General features: G+C 39.1%; 2 protein-coding genes across 5 annotated transcripts in view; one reads left to right on the plus strand and one right to left on the minus strand.

The window, feature by feature from the left end:
• SUGCT (succinyl-CoA:glutarate-CoA transferase) overlaps window positions 1–14821 on the minus strand; it is a 734496-nt gene that overhangs the window by 642207 nt on the left and 77468 nt on the right. The window lies entirely within an intron of this gene.
• LOC122674011 (protein C1orf43 homolog) lies at window positions 12582–13785 on the plus strand. Its single transcript, XM_043871985.1, is given in 1 exon segment — window positions 12582–13785. A coding segment is annotated over 1 exon segment (759 nt). The 3' UTR covers window positions 13341–13785.

A 14821-nucleotide genomic window follows, 5' to 3' on the forward strand; every position in this document is an offset into this window, starting at 1 on the left:
GGACTGTAGCCCACCAGTCTCCTCTGCCCATGGGATTCTCCAGGCAAGAATACTGGAGTGGGTTGCCATGCCCTCTTCCAGGGGCTCCTTCTGACCCAGGGATTGAACTTGCATCTCTATGTGTCCGGTACTGGCAGGCGGGTTCTTTACTAGTGCCACCTGGGAAGCCCCTATATGCAGAGTACATCATGTGAAATGCCAGGATGGAAGACTCACAAGCTAGAATCAAGATTGCCAGGAGAAATACCAACAACCTCAGATATGCAGATGACACGACTTTAATGGCAGAAAGTGAAGAGGAACTAAAGAGTCTCTTGATGAGGGTGAAAGAGGAGAGTGAAAATGCTGGCTTAAAAATCAACATTCAAAAAACAAAGATCATGGCATCCAGTCCTATCACTTCATGGCAAATAGATGGGGAAACTATAGAAACAATGACAGATTTCATTTTCTTGGGCTCCAAAATTACTGCAGATGGTGACTACAGACAGAAAATTAAGAGGCTAGCTCCTTGGAGGAAAAGCGATGACAAACCTACACAGTGTATTAAAATCCAGAGACATCACTTTGCCGATAAAGGTTCTTTTAGTCAAAGCTCTAGTTTTTCCATCAGTCAAAGCTCTAGTAGTCATGTATGGATATGAGAGCTGGACCATAAAGAAAGCTGAGCACCAAAGAACTGATGTTTCAAACTGTGGTACTGGAGAAGACTCTTGAGAGTCCCTTGGACAGCAAGGAGATCAAACCAGTAGATCCTTAATGAAATCAACCTTGAATATTCATTAGAAGGACTGATGCCGAAGCTGAAGCTTCAGTACTTTGGCCACCTGATGCAAACAGCCAACTCATTGGAAAAGATTTTGATGCTGGGAAAGATTCAGGGCCAGAGAAGAAGAGGGGCAACAGAGGATGAGTTGGTTGGATGGCATTAGTGACTCAATGAACATGAATTTGAGCAAGCTCAGGGAGACACTGAAGGAAAGGGAAGCCTAGTGTGCTGCAGTTCATGGGGTTGCAAAGAGTTGGATACAACTTAGCGACTGAACAACTCCTATATTAGCAGGTGGATTCTTTACCACTGAGCCACCAGGGAAACCCTAATAGTATCATACCACTGTTAATTTTTAGTTTTGATCATTGTATTCAGTTGGCCAAAATGTTTGTTCAGGTTTTTCCATAAAATGGTACAGAAAACCTGAACAAACTTTTTTGGCCAACCCAATACTATGATTTTGTAAAGCATTAACATTAGAGGAAACTAGATGAAGGGTTATAGGAACTTTCTATACTATGCTTGCAGCTTTTCTCTAAGTATAAAATTGTCTTTAAATTTTAAACTTGAAACGTAAAATCTGAATTATTTCCTTAAAAAATAAAATTTGGCAGTTTCAAAATGGAAGAAATGTTTGTGATTTTTACTACTATTTTTAGAAAATTATTCAATCTAGAGAAGAAGGCGGTAAAAAAAAAAAGTATTCACCTGTAAAGGTGTTCATTTGTTTCCTTTACATCACAATCTCTTTAATTAAAAAATAAAGAATATAAAAGATTATTTCCCGGACACAATTTAAGAGTGTTGAACATTTTGTTCATTTCCCCGTATCTATTCTCACTACTTTCAGAGTTTGCCGAATGAAATAGATTTTTTAAAAGAAGCAAAGGAGAGAGGGGAAAAGGAAAAATGATGTTTCTCTAAGTTACTTGTTAAAACTTTGTCTGGTTAAAAAGTACATAAGAAACTCTAAATCAGTGCTGGCAGATACTCAATAAATTTGAAAGATCACCGAGCATTTTCTCCTTAGTCATATCACTCAACCTAATTACTTCATAAAACAACAAAAACATTAAAACTTCTTAAAAGAAATTGGTTTCATTTCCCAAAATAAAAAGTTATTCTTAAATACATCCATGTCTCTATGTCATATTTTTTATTTCACAATGAGTCATTCATTATACAAATGTAATCTACAGAAAATTTTGCTGTTACTCTAGGGCACATGAGTTTTTTCAATGATCTATTTTCTGAAATATGAATTCGACCATTTACTAAATGCATAAGCTTTGGAAAGTTCTAAGCCTTTGTTAATTTTTTCTCAATTGTAAAATGTTGGTAATAAACTATACTTGATTCAGTTGGCATGATTAAAGAAGAAAAGTTGTATAAAAAAGCACTTTATGAATATAAAAGACTGTATAAATGTGACTTTTTAAAGATACTTGGGGTGGTGATAGAAGACCCTCCAGGAAGATTTGAAATGGCTCAGGGGAGAGAGACAATATGGGAACCTCAATCAAGATAGAGGAAAGAGGGAATGTATGTATTCAAAAGATCCTTAGAAATTTGAATTCATAGACTTTGATTACTGATTGGTAAAGGAGGGATCAAAATTAAATCAATTTGGGGAAAATTCAACAGGAAATTAAATTTCTTAATATGATGGTAATATTTTGATTATGAAAGCAACTGTAAGTATGTCTTGTAGCCCTAGTTAGGAAAAGAATCTTTAAGTAGAAATAGAGCAGTACAGAGAACATAAAATGGTATATTCAGATCACACAAGGGTTTTAATGAATAGAAGAACACGGTCACCACGGTCCCTGCCTTCACACTTCATGAGTACAGAGTCTGGAACTACACAGTGTCTGAACCTCCTGTTCCAAATAAGTAATCCACTCGAACCATTCATTGATGCTAAAAAAAATGCTTATAATGACAATCAAAAATTTTCAGAGTAACACTTCCTCTACACGAAGAAAATTCTGTTAAAGGCTGAAACATGAAACTCAAAGCTGTAGATTTACCTGTAGGCACCTTCATTTTTTCAGCTACAAACAGGAACACAAAAAATCTATCACCTGTGTGACTTAGTGACTCTAACCTCCAACCAAAATCACCTCTTTTTAGAATTTGAAAAGATTCTATAGTTAATTCCTCTTATCAGTGACGCAGCAAAGCATACAGGTGTTAAAAGATCAGCCTCTGCTACTTATTGGCAAAGAGATCCCTGGCGAGACAGAGGAAAGACAATTAGCAATGTGATGCACTACAGCAACAAGAGAAAGTTTTTAGATGTTTCACCTAGAGCCTGGAACATTTTTATTAATCACATCCTAAAAGGCTCAAAGTTCTAATCTATCTCTCACTCACACACTTCCTTCTCAACACCAACAAAGCACAAGTCAGAAGCCAAAAACATTATAAAGCGGGATGCCAGGAGGAGCGAAGTAAAGAAAGATTTAAGATGAGGGAGAAAAGAGTCCATTCTCCTAACTCACTTGCACATCAGGCAACTTATGGGAAAATATAGCAAACTGACTTGTGCGATTCTCTGGATTCCATATGCATGGATGCTTGCTTACCTAACACTAAGAATTTCTTTCTAATAATAAAGCTTTCTGCCCTTCCAAACTTTAAAGGTAACAACTTAGAGATATCAGACTTATAGAACACAACATCCTATACTACACTTTAAAATCAGTATCTAACTAACTTTTTGCACAACCCTTAGGAGGAAGCAATCCTTGTTATAGATGAGAAACTAAGGAACAGCTAGGTTAAGTAAATAGTAATAAGATGTAATAAGCATTTAGAAGCTAGCTTGGGAGGAGACTCCAAATCAACTGACCCTTGAATCCACTGCCTCTAGCACATTAGTGGATTCAACTGCCTTTCTTAAGCCTTCATGGCCAGGTTTGGATTCTTAACTATTTTGTATTTAGTAAACCAGTAAGAAACTACCTTCAGGTCTCCTGGATGTGCATAATGTCATGTACGTACAACTTTACACTCTTCAAAGTGCCTGAACGTATGTGGTTACATTTAACTCTCAGTAATAATTCTGTAAGTACTGATCAGTGCTACCAGGGCTTCCCTGATAGCTCAGTTGGTAAAGAATCCGCCTGCAGTGCAGGAGACGCCAGTGTGATTCTTGGGTCAGGAAGATCCGCTGGAGAATGGATAGGCTACCCACTCCAGTATTCTTGGGCTTCCTTTGTGGCTCAGCTGGTAAAGAATCTCCCTGCAATGCAGGAGATCTGGGTTCAATCCCTGGGTTGGGAAGATCCCCTGGAGAAGGGAAAGGCTACTCACTCCAGTATTCTGACCTGGAGAATTACATGGACAGTATAGTCCATGGGGTCACAAAGAATTGGACGTGACTGAGTGACTTTTACTTTCACAAGTACCAATAGTATCCCCATTTTAGTGGATAAATTAACTTGTCAAAGTCATAGAGAGCAAAAGGTACAACTAGAACTAGAACTCAGGAATTTTGACCCCAAAGCTTCTGCTCTTTTCACTACCATCTTGCCTCCATATATTATCCTAATTCCAATGTTCATCATCACTTCTCTTCAGACAATCCCTAGAAAGCAAAATTTTTTTATTTGTTTATATTTCTTGTCCATTCTGCACAGCTTGGGGGATCTTAGTTCCCTAACCAGGGATCAAATCTGCACCCCTTGCATTGGAAATGCAGAGTCTCAATCACTAGACCACCAGGAAAGTCCAAAAGCAAAATTTTAAAGTGTGTGAGTTGATTTGTCATTTCTACTACATTGTTACTAAGAAATAATCAGTTCTGATATAGGAGAGTTTGTTCTACAAAATGTAAGTGAATAGCAAGTAATCGAAAGCATCTACAGAGAAACATACTTTAACCACTCTGAAAAATGTAAACCAAAACTTCTTCAGAAAATAACTGGAAGAATCCATTTACTGAAAGCCTGCTAGATTAAAAAGCAGACAAAACTACAAATCTTCAAAGATACCTTAACACACCAAACATACTATTTTCTTGTCTAGTAATTAAATACCATCTAAATCATTCTGAGTTGGCTCCCACAGTGAGATGCCCAAAATATCATCTGGCCTGGCTATCCTCTTGAGTTTAAACAGGGTTAGACTGGGAGAAAATGGAATGGATGGTTGGGGAATTGGGATATTTTAAGGAATGGCCTAAGAAACCATTTAAAAAAGTTATTTTGCTTCATGTTGTTCTTCAAGAAAAAGTTTCCTAGTTATAGTTTCTGCACTATAGCTTCTGTGCTAATGGATCAGAGAAACAAATCTAAATGAAACATCAATGACTCTAATTTCTGAGATGAAACATCTTTCACATCCACTAAGTTAAGTTCCTTAACTCCAGAATTCAGTCAAGAGTTGTCTATATCTGGAATGATTTAGGTAAGTCATACCTAGAAGCAACAAAACAGGAACTCGTGAGGACTTTCTCTATCCTATAAGTTTACTTATTTCACTTAATTTTCATTTCTCATCAATAAATGATGTCTCAAAGAACTACACTATGGACTTTGAACGCAATTACTTGTGAATGAAAAATCTGTCCACACGAGGACTACAGGTTATGCAATACAATTTTTCCTGAAACCTCCAAGATAAACTGGTTACAAACATTTTATGCAGTTGTGGTGACCACATGCATGGCATTGCCAGAATAAGCCAAATAAATCCAACAGATAATTTGGTTCAAAAAATTATTTTAGCCTTACTGAGTTATGACAAATATTAGATAGAACCAGCGGCCTATTAAGACCAGTCTTTGAACATGATAACAAACCATCAGCATGCAGGAGAACATTTAAGATTCTGCTGTCTATGGCAGTGTATTCATTTAATCTACATGGATTATCAAGTCATTAAGATACACATTTTAAAAGGTAGGAATAGGGTGCTCCCCTAGTGGTCCAGTGTTTAAAACTTCAGCTTCCAGTGCAGGGGGTGCAAGTTTGATCCCTGATCTGGAAGTTAAGATCCCACATGACTTGTGGACAAAAAACCAAAACATAAGACAGAAACATTATTGTAATGAATTATATAAAGATTTTCAAAATGATTCACATAAAAAAAAATCTTTAAAAAAAAAGATGGGAATAAATAGTGAAAGTATCCTTTTTTATTTGCTCTGAATTGCTATCTAATGTATCAAGAGATAGCTGCTCTGTTTCATTCACTCTGGTTCTATCTTTGATAATTAGTTTCAGACACTAATAATATGTTTATACTGAGATCATAAAGTTTAATCCATAACCAATTTTTGCCATAGGCAAAGCCAAGAAAAGAGTAAGTAAAGCTACAAAAGTCCACTGATTTCTCCACAAAGTGGAAGGATTGTTCCTAAATCCTACCTGCTCTTGGTAGCATGTTGAGAGACTATGACAGATTGCATTTTCCAGAGATGGCTATAATATCTCCCATTCCACATGTCCTTTTAGTATCTTGAAACTCCCCACTCCAGCAACAGAAGGAGCCTAATTCCTTTCTCCTTGAATCTGGGTGGTCTTGTGACATACTTGTAATGAATAAAATTTTGCATAAGGGTTACAGTATGACTTTCACAACTGTGTCATAAAACATGTATATCAGTGACTTTGCCTTTTTTACTGGAACACTTGTGTTAGTAGAGCCTTGAGCCCCATATGAACAGTCTGGCTGCTCTGAGGTCACCTACTGTTAGGAAACCCAAAGTAACCCACATACAGACACCACATGGAAAAGCCCTGAGATTGCATGGAGAGATGACTGGAAGCCCCAAGCTGCCCCAGGGCCACTGCTTGCAAAACCCCAAGAACCACCCAGCTGAGCCCTTCCCAAACTCCTGACCCATGGAAGCTGTGAAAGTTAAAAAAATGATTGCTCATGTTTTAAGTCATTAAGTTTCGCGGTGATTTGTTACACAATAATTGTCAGCAGAACAGAGATCAAGGCTTCCAAACAATCAAGAAGAAAATTGGCATATAATGTAGAAAGAATGCCTGGGAAACAAAAGGACATAAACAGAAGTTTGAGTTTCCATATTTGGGTTAATAGCTCTTGTCCCAGTTTTAGGTGTTCCAAGATCCCTCTGAAACCATATGTAAAAATTCTGTACGTTAATTTTCTAGAAAAGGTTCAATAACCTTCATCAAATTCTCAGAGAAGTCTAGGACTCTTTTAAAACATATTAAAAATTTATTTATAATTTTGGAGAAGAGTTTGCAAGTAGTTTGGATGACTGAAGCAAAGAATGAATGTGAGGGCATGATAAGAAATGAAGCTGGACAGCAACCAAAGACAAATTATGGAGGCCTGATATCACACATGTAACAAGGTTAGGTTTATTTATTTGTTTCCCTAAAAAAATGCCAAGTCAGTTGTTCTGATACAAATTAACATATACACTGGCATCACTGTGTAGATTAGACAGGAGTAATAATCATAAAGTTTAAGATCTGAGGCAGGGAACCAAGCTGGAAATTACTGCAATTCTTCATGAAAAAGATCAGGGACCAAACTAAGTCAACAGCAGTAGGAATAAAATGACAGAACAAATAGTCACAAGAGTTAAAACACAGAACCAATCAGACTTAGTACATGTTTGGACAGAAGTTTAAGCTTCTGGGTTTGGGTTAGTACTTCAATTAAAATAAGATAAAAGGAAAGAGAAGTTTGATGAATCGTTTGCTTATTCAGTTTAAGTAATATATTCAATCAAGAGTTGAATATGCAAACCTAAAACCCAAGGGAAAAAGAACTGAGTGGAAGATACAAATTTGGGACCCAAACATTATATATGGTAGGTGAAACCATGGTAGGTATGAGACATTATCTAAGAAGAACATATCAAACCCTAGTAGAAACATAATGTGAGCAAATAAAAATTACATATGTAATTTTCAAAATTGTATTAGTCACATGAAAGAAATACAAGGAAATCAGTATAACTTTAATAATGTATTTCATTTAACTTAATATATCTGAAATACTATCATTTCCAAATGCAATCCATTTTTTTAATTACTAATGAGAAATTTTACATGGTTTTGTTGATACATCTTTGAAATGTACTTTTTACACTTAACAGCACATCTCAATTCAAACTCACCACATTTCAAATGCTTAACAGTCCCATGTGGCTGATGACTGCAGTATTAGAGAGTATAAAAGAGTGAAAAGAATAGATGAGGCCAAAGTACAGAATTCTGGGTGCAATCATTTCAAAAGCAGGCTGAGGAAGAGGAGGCCATGCAGAAAACTGAGGAGAGAACAGACACTTGGAAGGAAAACCAGGAAAGATTGATATCATGGGCGACAAGGAGGAAAAAGAGCATTAAGGAGGGGTAGATAGCCAACAACTGTCTCCTGCCACTGAAGTGAAATAAGAAAAGTGACGTAAGTCAGAGAAAGACAAATATATGATATTGCTTATGTATGGGATCTAAAAGACTCACAGATTTAGAGAATAAATTTATGGTTACCGGCAGGGAGGGGAGGGAGAATAGATTGGGAGCTTGGGATTGACATGTACACACTACTATATTTAAAATAGATAACTGGGGCTTTCCTTTTGGTCCAGTGGTTGGGACTTTGCCTTCCAATTCAGGGGGTGCATTGTCACCCCGCTTACTTAACTTATATGCAGAGTACATCATGAGAAAGGCCGGGCTGGATGAAGCACAAGCTGAAATCAAGATTGCCAGGAGAAATATCAATAACCTCAGATATGCAGATGACACCACCCTTATGGCAGAGAGTGAAGAAGAACTAAAGAGCCTCTTGATGAAAGTGAAAGAGGAGAGTGAAAAAGCTGGCTCAAAGCTCAACATTCAGAAAACTAAGATCATGGTATCCAGTCCCATCACTTCATGGCAAGTAGATGGGGAAACAGTGAACACAGTGGCAGATTTTATTTTCTAGGGCTCCAAAATCACTGCTGATGGTGACTGCAGCCATGAAATTAATAGACGCTTACTCCTTGGAAGAAAGCTATGATCAACCAGACAGCATATTAAAAAGCAAAGACATTACTTTGCCAACAAAGGTCCATCTAGTCAAAGCTTTGGTTTTTCCAATAGTCATGTATGGATGTGAGAGTTGGACTATAAAGAAAGATGAGTGCCAAAGAATTGATGCTTTTGAATGGTGGTGTTGGAGAAGACTCTTGACAGTCCCTTGGACTGCAAGGAGATCCAACCAGTCCATCCTAAAGGAGGTCAGTCCTGAGTGTTCATTGGAAGGACTAATGTTGAAGCTGAAACTCCAATACTTTGGCCATCTGATGCAAAGAGCTGACTCATTTGAAAAGACCCTGATGCTGGGAAAGATTGAAGGCAGAAGGGGACAACAGAGGATGAGATGGTTGGATAGCATCACCGACTCAATGGACATGAGTTTGAGTAAACTCCGGGAGTTGGTGATGGACAGGGAGGCCTGGCATGCTGTAGTCCATGGCATCACAAGGAGTTGGACACAACTGAGCTACTGAACTGAACTGAACTCAGGGGGTGCAGGTTCAATCCCTGGTCGGGAAGCTGGGATCCCACAAGCCTCATAGCCAAATAAACAAAACATAAAACACAGGCAATGTTGCAGCAAATTCAAAAGAGACTTTTTAAAATGGTTCACATCAAAAAAAAAAAAAAATCTTTAAAAAAATAAATTAAATATAAAAATAAATAAAAATAAATATAAATTAAAAAATAAATTAAATATAATAGACAGGGACTTCCCTGGTGGTCAAGTGGCTAAGACTCCACATTCCCAATGCAGGGAGCCCAGGTTTGATCCCTGGGCAAGGAACTAGATCCCACATGCTGCAACTAAGAGTTTACATGCTGCAACTAAGACCCAGTGCAACCAAATAAATATTTTAAATATTCTTTAAAAATAGATAACCAAGAAAAACTTACTATAAATTCATATATATATACATGTTGTGTCACTTCAGTTGTGTCCAACTCTTTTATGACCCTATGTGCTGTAGCCTGCCAGGCTCCTCTGTCCATGGGATTCGCCAGGCAAGAATACTGGAGGGGGTTGCCATGCCTTCCTCCAGGGGATCTTCCCGACCCAGGGATTGAACCAACATTCTTATGTCTCCTGCACTGGCAAGCAGGTTCTTTACCACTAGTGCCACGTGGGAAGACTCTCCCTATAGATAGATAGATAGATAGATAGATATACACATACACAAAAAAAACAAAAGTATCCACTGTAGTTTTGAATTAAGAGGTCACTGGAGAAGGGGAACCCTCTTCCACTGTTGGTGGGAATGCATACTAGGACAGCCACTATGGAGAACAGTATGAAGATTCCTTAAAAAACTGAAAATAGAACTGCCATACGACCTAGCAATCCCACTGCTGGGCATACACACCAAGGAAACCAGACATGAAAAAGACATGTGTACCCCATGTACCCCAAACAACACAGCACTGTTCACAATAGCTAGGACATGGAAGCAACCTAGATGTCTATCGGCAGAAGAATGGATTAGAAAGTTGTGGTACATATACACAATAGAATATTATTCACCTATTAAAAAGAACGCATTTGAATCAGTTCTAATGAGGTGGATGAAACTGGAGCCTATTATACCGAGTGAAGTAAGTCAGAAAGGAAAACACCAATACAGTATATTAACACATATATATGGAATTTCGAAAGATGGGGACAATGACCCTACATGTGAGACAGCAAAAGAGACACAGATATAAATAAAGAACAGACTTTTGGAATCTGTGGGAGAAGGTGAGGGTGGGATGATTTGAGAGAATAGCATTGAAACATGTACATTACTATATGTGAAATAGATGACCAATGCAAGTTCAATGCATGAAGCAGGGCTCTCAAAGCCGGCGCGCTGGGACAACCCAGAGGGATGGGATGTGGAGGGAGGTAGGAGAGGGGTTCAGGATGGGGGACACATGTACACCTATGGCTGATTCATGTCAATGTATGGCAAAAGCCACAACAATATTATAAAGTAATTAGACTCCAATTAAAATAAATCAATTAATTTTTTAAAAAGAGGTTACTGGTAACCTTCCCAAGTGCAATTTCATTGGTGAGGTGCCTATGGATACCAGAATTCAACAGATGGAGGAAAGAAACAAATAGTATCTCTCATTACTTAAATGAGTGATTCCAAAACCAAGTAGATCATCAGAACCACTCAGAAGGCTTTTTAAGAATACAAATATACAAGTAACACCACCCCAGGTTTCTGTTTCATTAGGTCTAAGACATGGGAATATATGTATTAGAGTTCTCTAAGCAATTCTAAAGACTTCAAGTATACAGAAAAATAAGTATCAGTAGACCCAAATCTGAAAATCCTTAATTCAATCAGGCTCTGTAAGTCTCATAGAATTGCATCCCATAGAACTGTCATGAAAAGTTTCTCAACATCTCTTACCCTTCAGGACAAGAATTATGATTTACTAGCATAAATATAAACTTTATTACAAGTTCAAAGTTCTTTTCCAGTGACTATGACTGTAGGCCATAGACTGTAGTATTCATTATTTTTGCACTTGCTTATTCTCAATATATGCGTTTCCCTGGTGGCTCAGATGGTAAAGAATCTGCCTGCAGTGCAGGAGACGTGGATTCAATCACTGAACCATGAAGATCCTCTGGAGAAGGGAAAGGCTACCCATGTTTGTATTCTTGCCTGGAAAATTTCATGGACAGAGTAGTCTGGAGGGCTACAGTCCATGGGTTTGCAAAGAGTTGGACACGACTGAGCGACTAACACTTTTCACTTTCAAATCCTCAATATATAAAAGGAATGTCCAAAGAGGACTAAAAGTACATTTGATTCTACCTAAAGGTATTGTTTTTACACAGACTTAAGTATTAATCCTTGTAATAGTTCAGAACTCTTCATGATTTATGTTCAGATGTCTTCTCTTTAACTATGCAGTTAAAGACAGAAATTAAACATTTTTTTCTCAAAAGTCAATGTGGAAACTATTCTTCAGTTACAACTAAACAGGGTTATGTTTCTAGACTGCCAGTCCAAGGGGTAACATGAGTGAGAAGAAGGTGCTTCAGAACAAAGACTGACTGAGCTAAACTTATTTCCCTTTATTTCCTCAAAGCTGCACGTTGCCATTTAGGGATCTCTTTATGTTCCTCTTTTATAGGCAGTTCAGTTCAGTCCAGTTGCTCAGTCATTTCCAACTCTTTGCGACCCCATGGACTGCAGCATGCCAGGCCTCCCTGTCCATCACCAACTCCAAGAGATTACTCAAACTCATGTCCACTGAGTCAGTGATGCCATCCAACCATCTCATCCTCTGCTGTCCCCTACTCCTCCCTTCCTCAATCTTTCCCAGCATCAGAGTCTTCTCAAATCGGTCAGTTCTTCACATGAGGCGGCCAAAGTACTGGAGTTTCAGCTTCAGCATCAGTCCTTCCAATGAATACTCAGGACTGATTCCTTTAGGATGGACTGGTTGGATCTCCTTGCAGTCCAAGGGACTCTCAAGAGTCTGCTCCAACACCACAGTACAAAAGCATCAATTCTTCAGCACTCAGCTTTCTTTAGAGTCCAACTCTCACCTCTATAAACGACTACTGGAAACACCATAGCTTTGACTAGGTGGACATTTGTTGCCAAAGTAATGTCTCTACTATTTAACATGCTTTCTAGCTTCTCGTTTTCTCCACAGGAATCAGCCAGGGAAATGGCCGGGGAGTTTCAGGAAACCCAGGCGCTGTTGCCTCAGCAGAACCCGGGCTGACAAGGCAGGGCAACAGGTTAAACCGGAGCAGTTCCGCGCGGAGTGGGCAGGCCATGGCGTCCAGCAGTAACTGGCTGTCTGGCATGAATGTCGTGCTGGTGATGGCCTACGGGAGCCTGGTGTTTGTACTGCTATTTATTTTTGTGAAGAGGCAAATCATGCGCTTTGCAATGAAATCGCAAAGGAGACCTCATGTCCCTGTGGGACACAATGCCCCCAAGGACTTAGAAGAGATTGATATCCGACTGTCCAAGGTTCAGGATATCTAGTATGAACCTCAGCTTCTCGCAGATGATGATGCAAGACTGCTACAGCTGGAAACCCAGGGAAATCAAAATTGCTACAACTACCTATACAGGATGAAAGCTCTGGATGCTATCCATGCCTCTGAGATCCCATTTCATGCTGAAGGCCGGCATCCCCATTCCTTAATGGGCAAGAATTTCCGCTCCTACCTGTTAGATCTTCGAAACACTAGCACTCCTTTCAAGGGTGTGCACAAGGCCCTCACTGATACCCTGCTTGATGGCTATGAGACAGCCCGCTATGGGACAGGGGTCTTTGGCCTGAGTGAGTACCTGCGCTATCAGGAGGCCCTGAGTGAGCTGGCCACAGTGGTCAAAGCACGAAGTGGGAGTTCTCAGCGACAGCACCAGTCAGCAGCCAAAGACCTAACCCAGTCTCCTGAAGTCTCCCCAACAACCATCCAGGTGACATACCTCCCCTCCAGTCAGAAAAGTAAACGTGCCAAGCACTTCCTCGAATTGAAGAGCTTTAAGGACAACTATAACACACTGGAGAGTACTCTGTGATGGAGCTGAAGGCCTCTCACTGTTGATGGAGCCAGACAGACTGCAGTGTGCTTGCCGGGTGGCCCTCACTCAGGTCATCTGGTTCAGCCCAGCTCTGGATCAGCTGAAGCTCTGGTTGTGTTCAGAGCTCTTAAGATTTCATGCCTAGAGGATCATTCTCCCACCCTCTCTTATGGCCAGTTTCAGAACATCAGTTAAGACTTTATTTTCCCTTGGTATGACTTTTCTCTAGAGTTGAATTAGATGTTTTTCTCAATATTTCTGTCAAAGCTTCCTTAAAAATCCTCACTTGGTTTTTTGATCATGGTTCAGTCCTTTTCCAGACTATAAATTACCCCAAGGGTGACGGGGCTTGGTTTCTTGTCTTCTGTACACAGTTGAATGGGAGCCATTTGGCTTGAGACATCTAAGAGTTGATTGGTGGAAATGGCATACAGAATGGTAGGGAAATGGGTGGAGGCCATGAGTGGTACCTAGAACAACTTACCCTGGTGTTCCACTTAAACCAGAATGTTAATGGGAACATTAATACAACTTCTCTAACATGCAAGGATCTGCCTTCCACTTTCATTGTATACTGTCATGAATAAGTTGAAAAAGGAATGTTTTAACATCTGATATAATCCCATCACTCCTTATTTGTGGGACTGTGTGAAAGAATAGACCAATATCCTGATCTGACTTTATAAGCCATTTAATGAATAATTTAAAAAATAAACCATATGATTCATAAAAAATAACATGCTTTCTAGGTTGGTCGTAATTTTTATTCCACGGAGCAAGCATCTTTTAATTGCATGACTGCAATCACCATCTGCAGTGATTTTGGAGCCCCCAAAAATAAAGTCTCTCACTGTTTCTATTGTTTCCCCATCTATTTGTCATGAAGTAATGGGGCCAGATGCCACACTCTTAGTTTTTTGAATGTTGAGTTTTAAGCCAACTTTTTCACTCTCCTCTTTCACTTTCATCAAGAGGCTCTTTAGTTCTTCTTTGCTTTCTGCCATAAGGGTGGTATCATCTGCATATCTGAGGTTATTGATATTTCTTGTGGCAATCTTGATTCCAGCTGGTGCTTCATCCAGCCCAGCGTTTCTCATGATGTACTCTGCATATAAATTAAATAACCAGGGTGACAATATACAGCCTTGACGTACTCCTTTTTCGATTTGGAACCAGTCTGTTGTTCCATGTCCAGTTCCAACTGTTGCTTCCTGACCTGCATACAAATTTCTCAGGAGGCAGGTCAGGTGGTCTGGTATTCCCATCTCTTTCAGAATTATCCACAGTTTGTTGTGATCCACACAGTCAAAGGCTTTGGCATAGTCAATAAAGCAGAAGTAGATGTTTTTCTGGAACTCTCTTGCTTTTTCGATGATCCAATAGATGTTGGCAATTTGACCTCTTGTTCCTCTGCCTTTTCTAAATCCAGCTTGTACATCTGGAAGTTCACGGTTCACATACTATTGAAGCCTGCCTTG

The sequence above is a fragment of the Cervus elaphus genome, chromosome 18 (genome assembly GCF_910594005.1).
Source record: "Cervus elaphus chromosome 18, mCerEla1.1, whole genome shotgun sequence".
NCBI classification, from domain to species: Eukaryota; Metazoa; Chordata; class Mammalia; order Artiodactyla; family Cervidae; genus Cervus; species Cervus elaphus.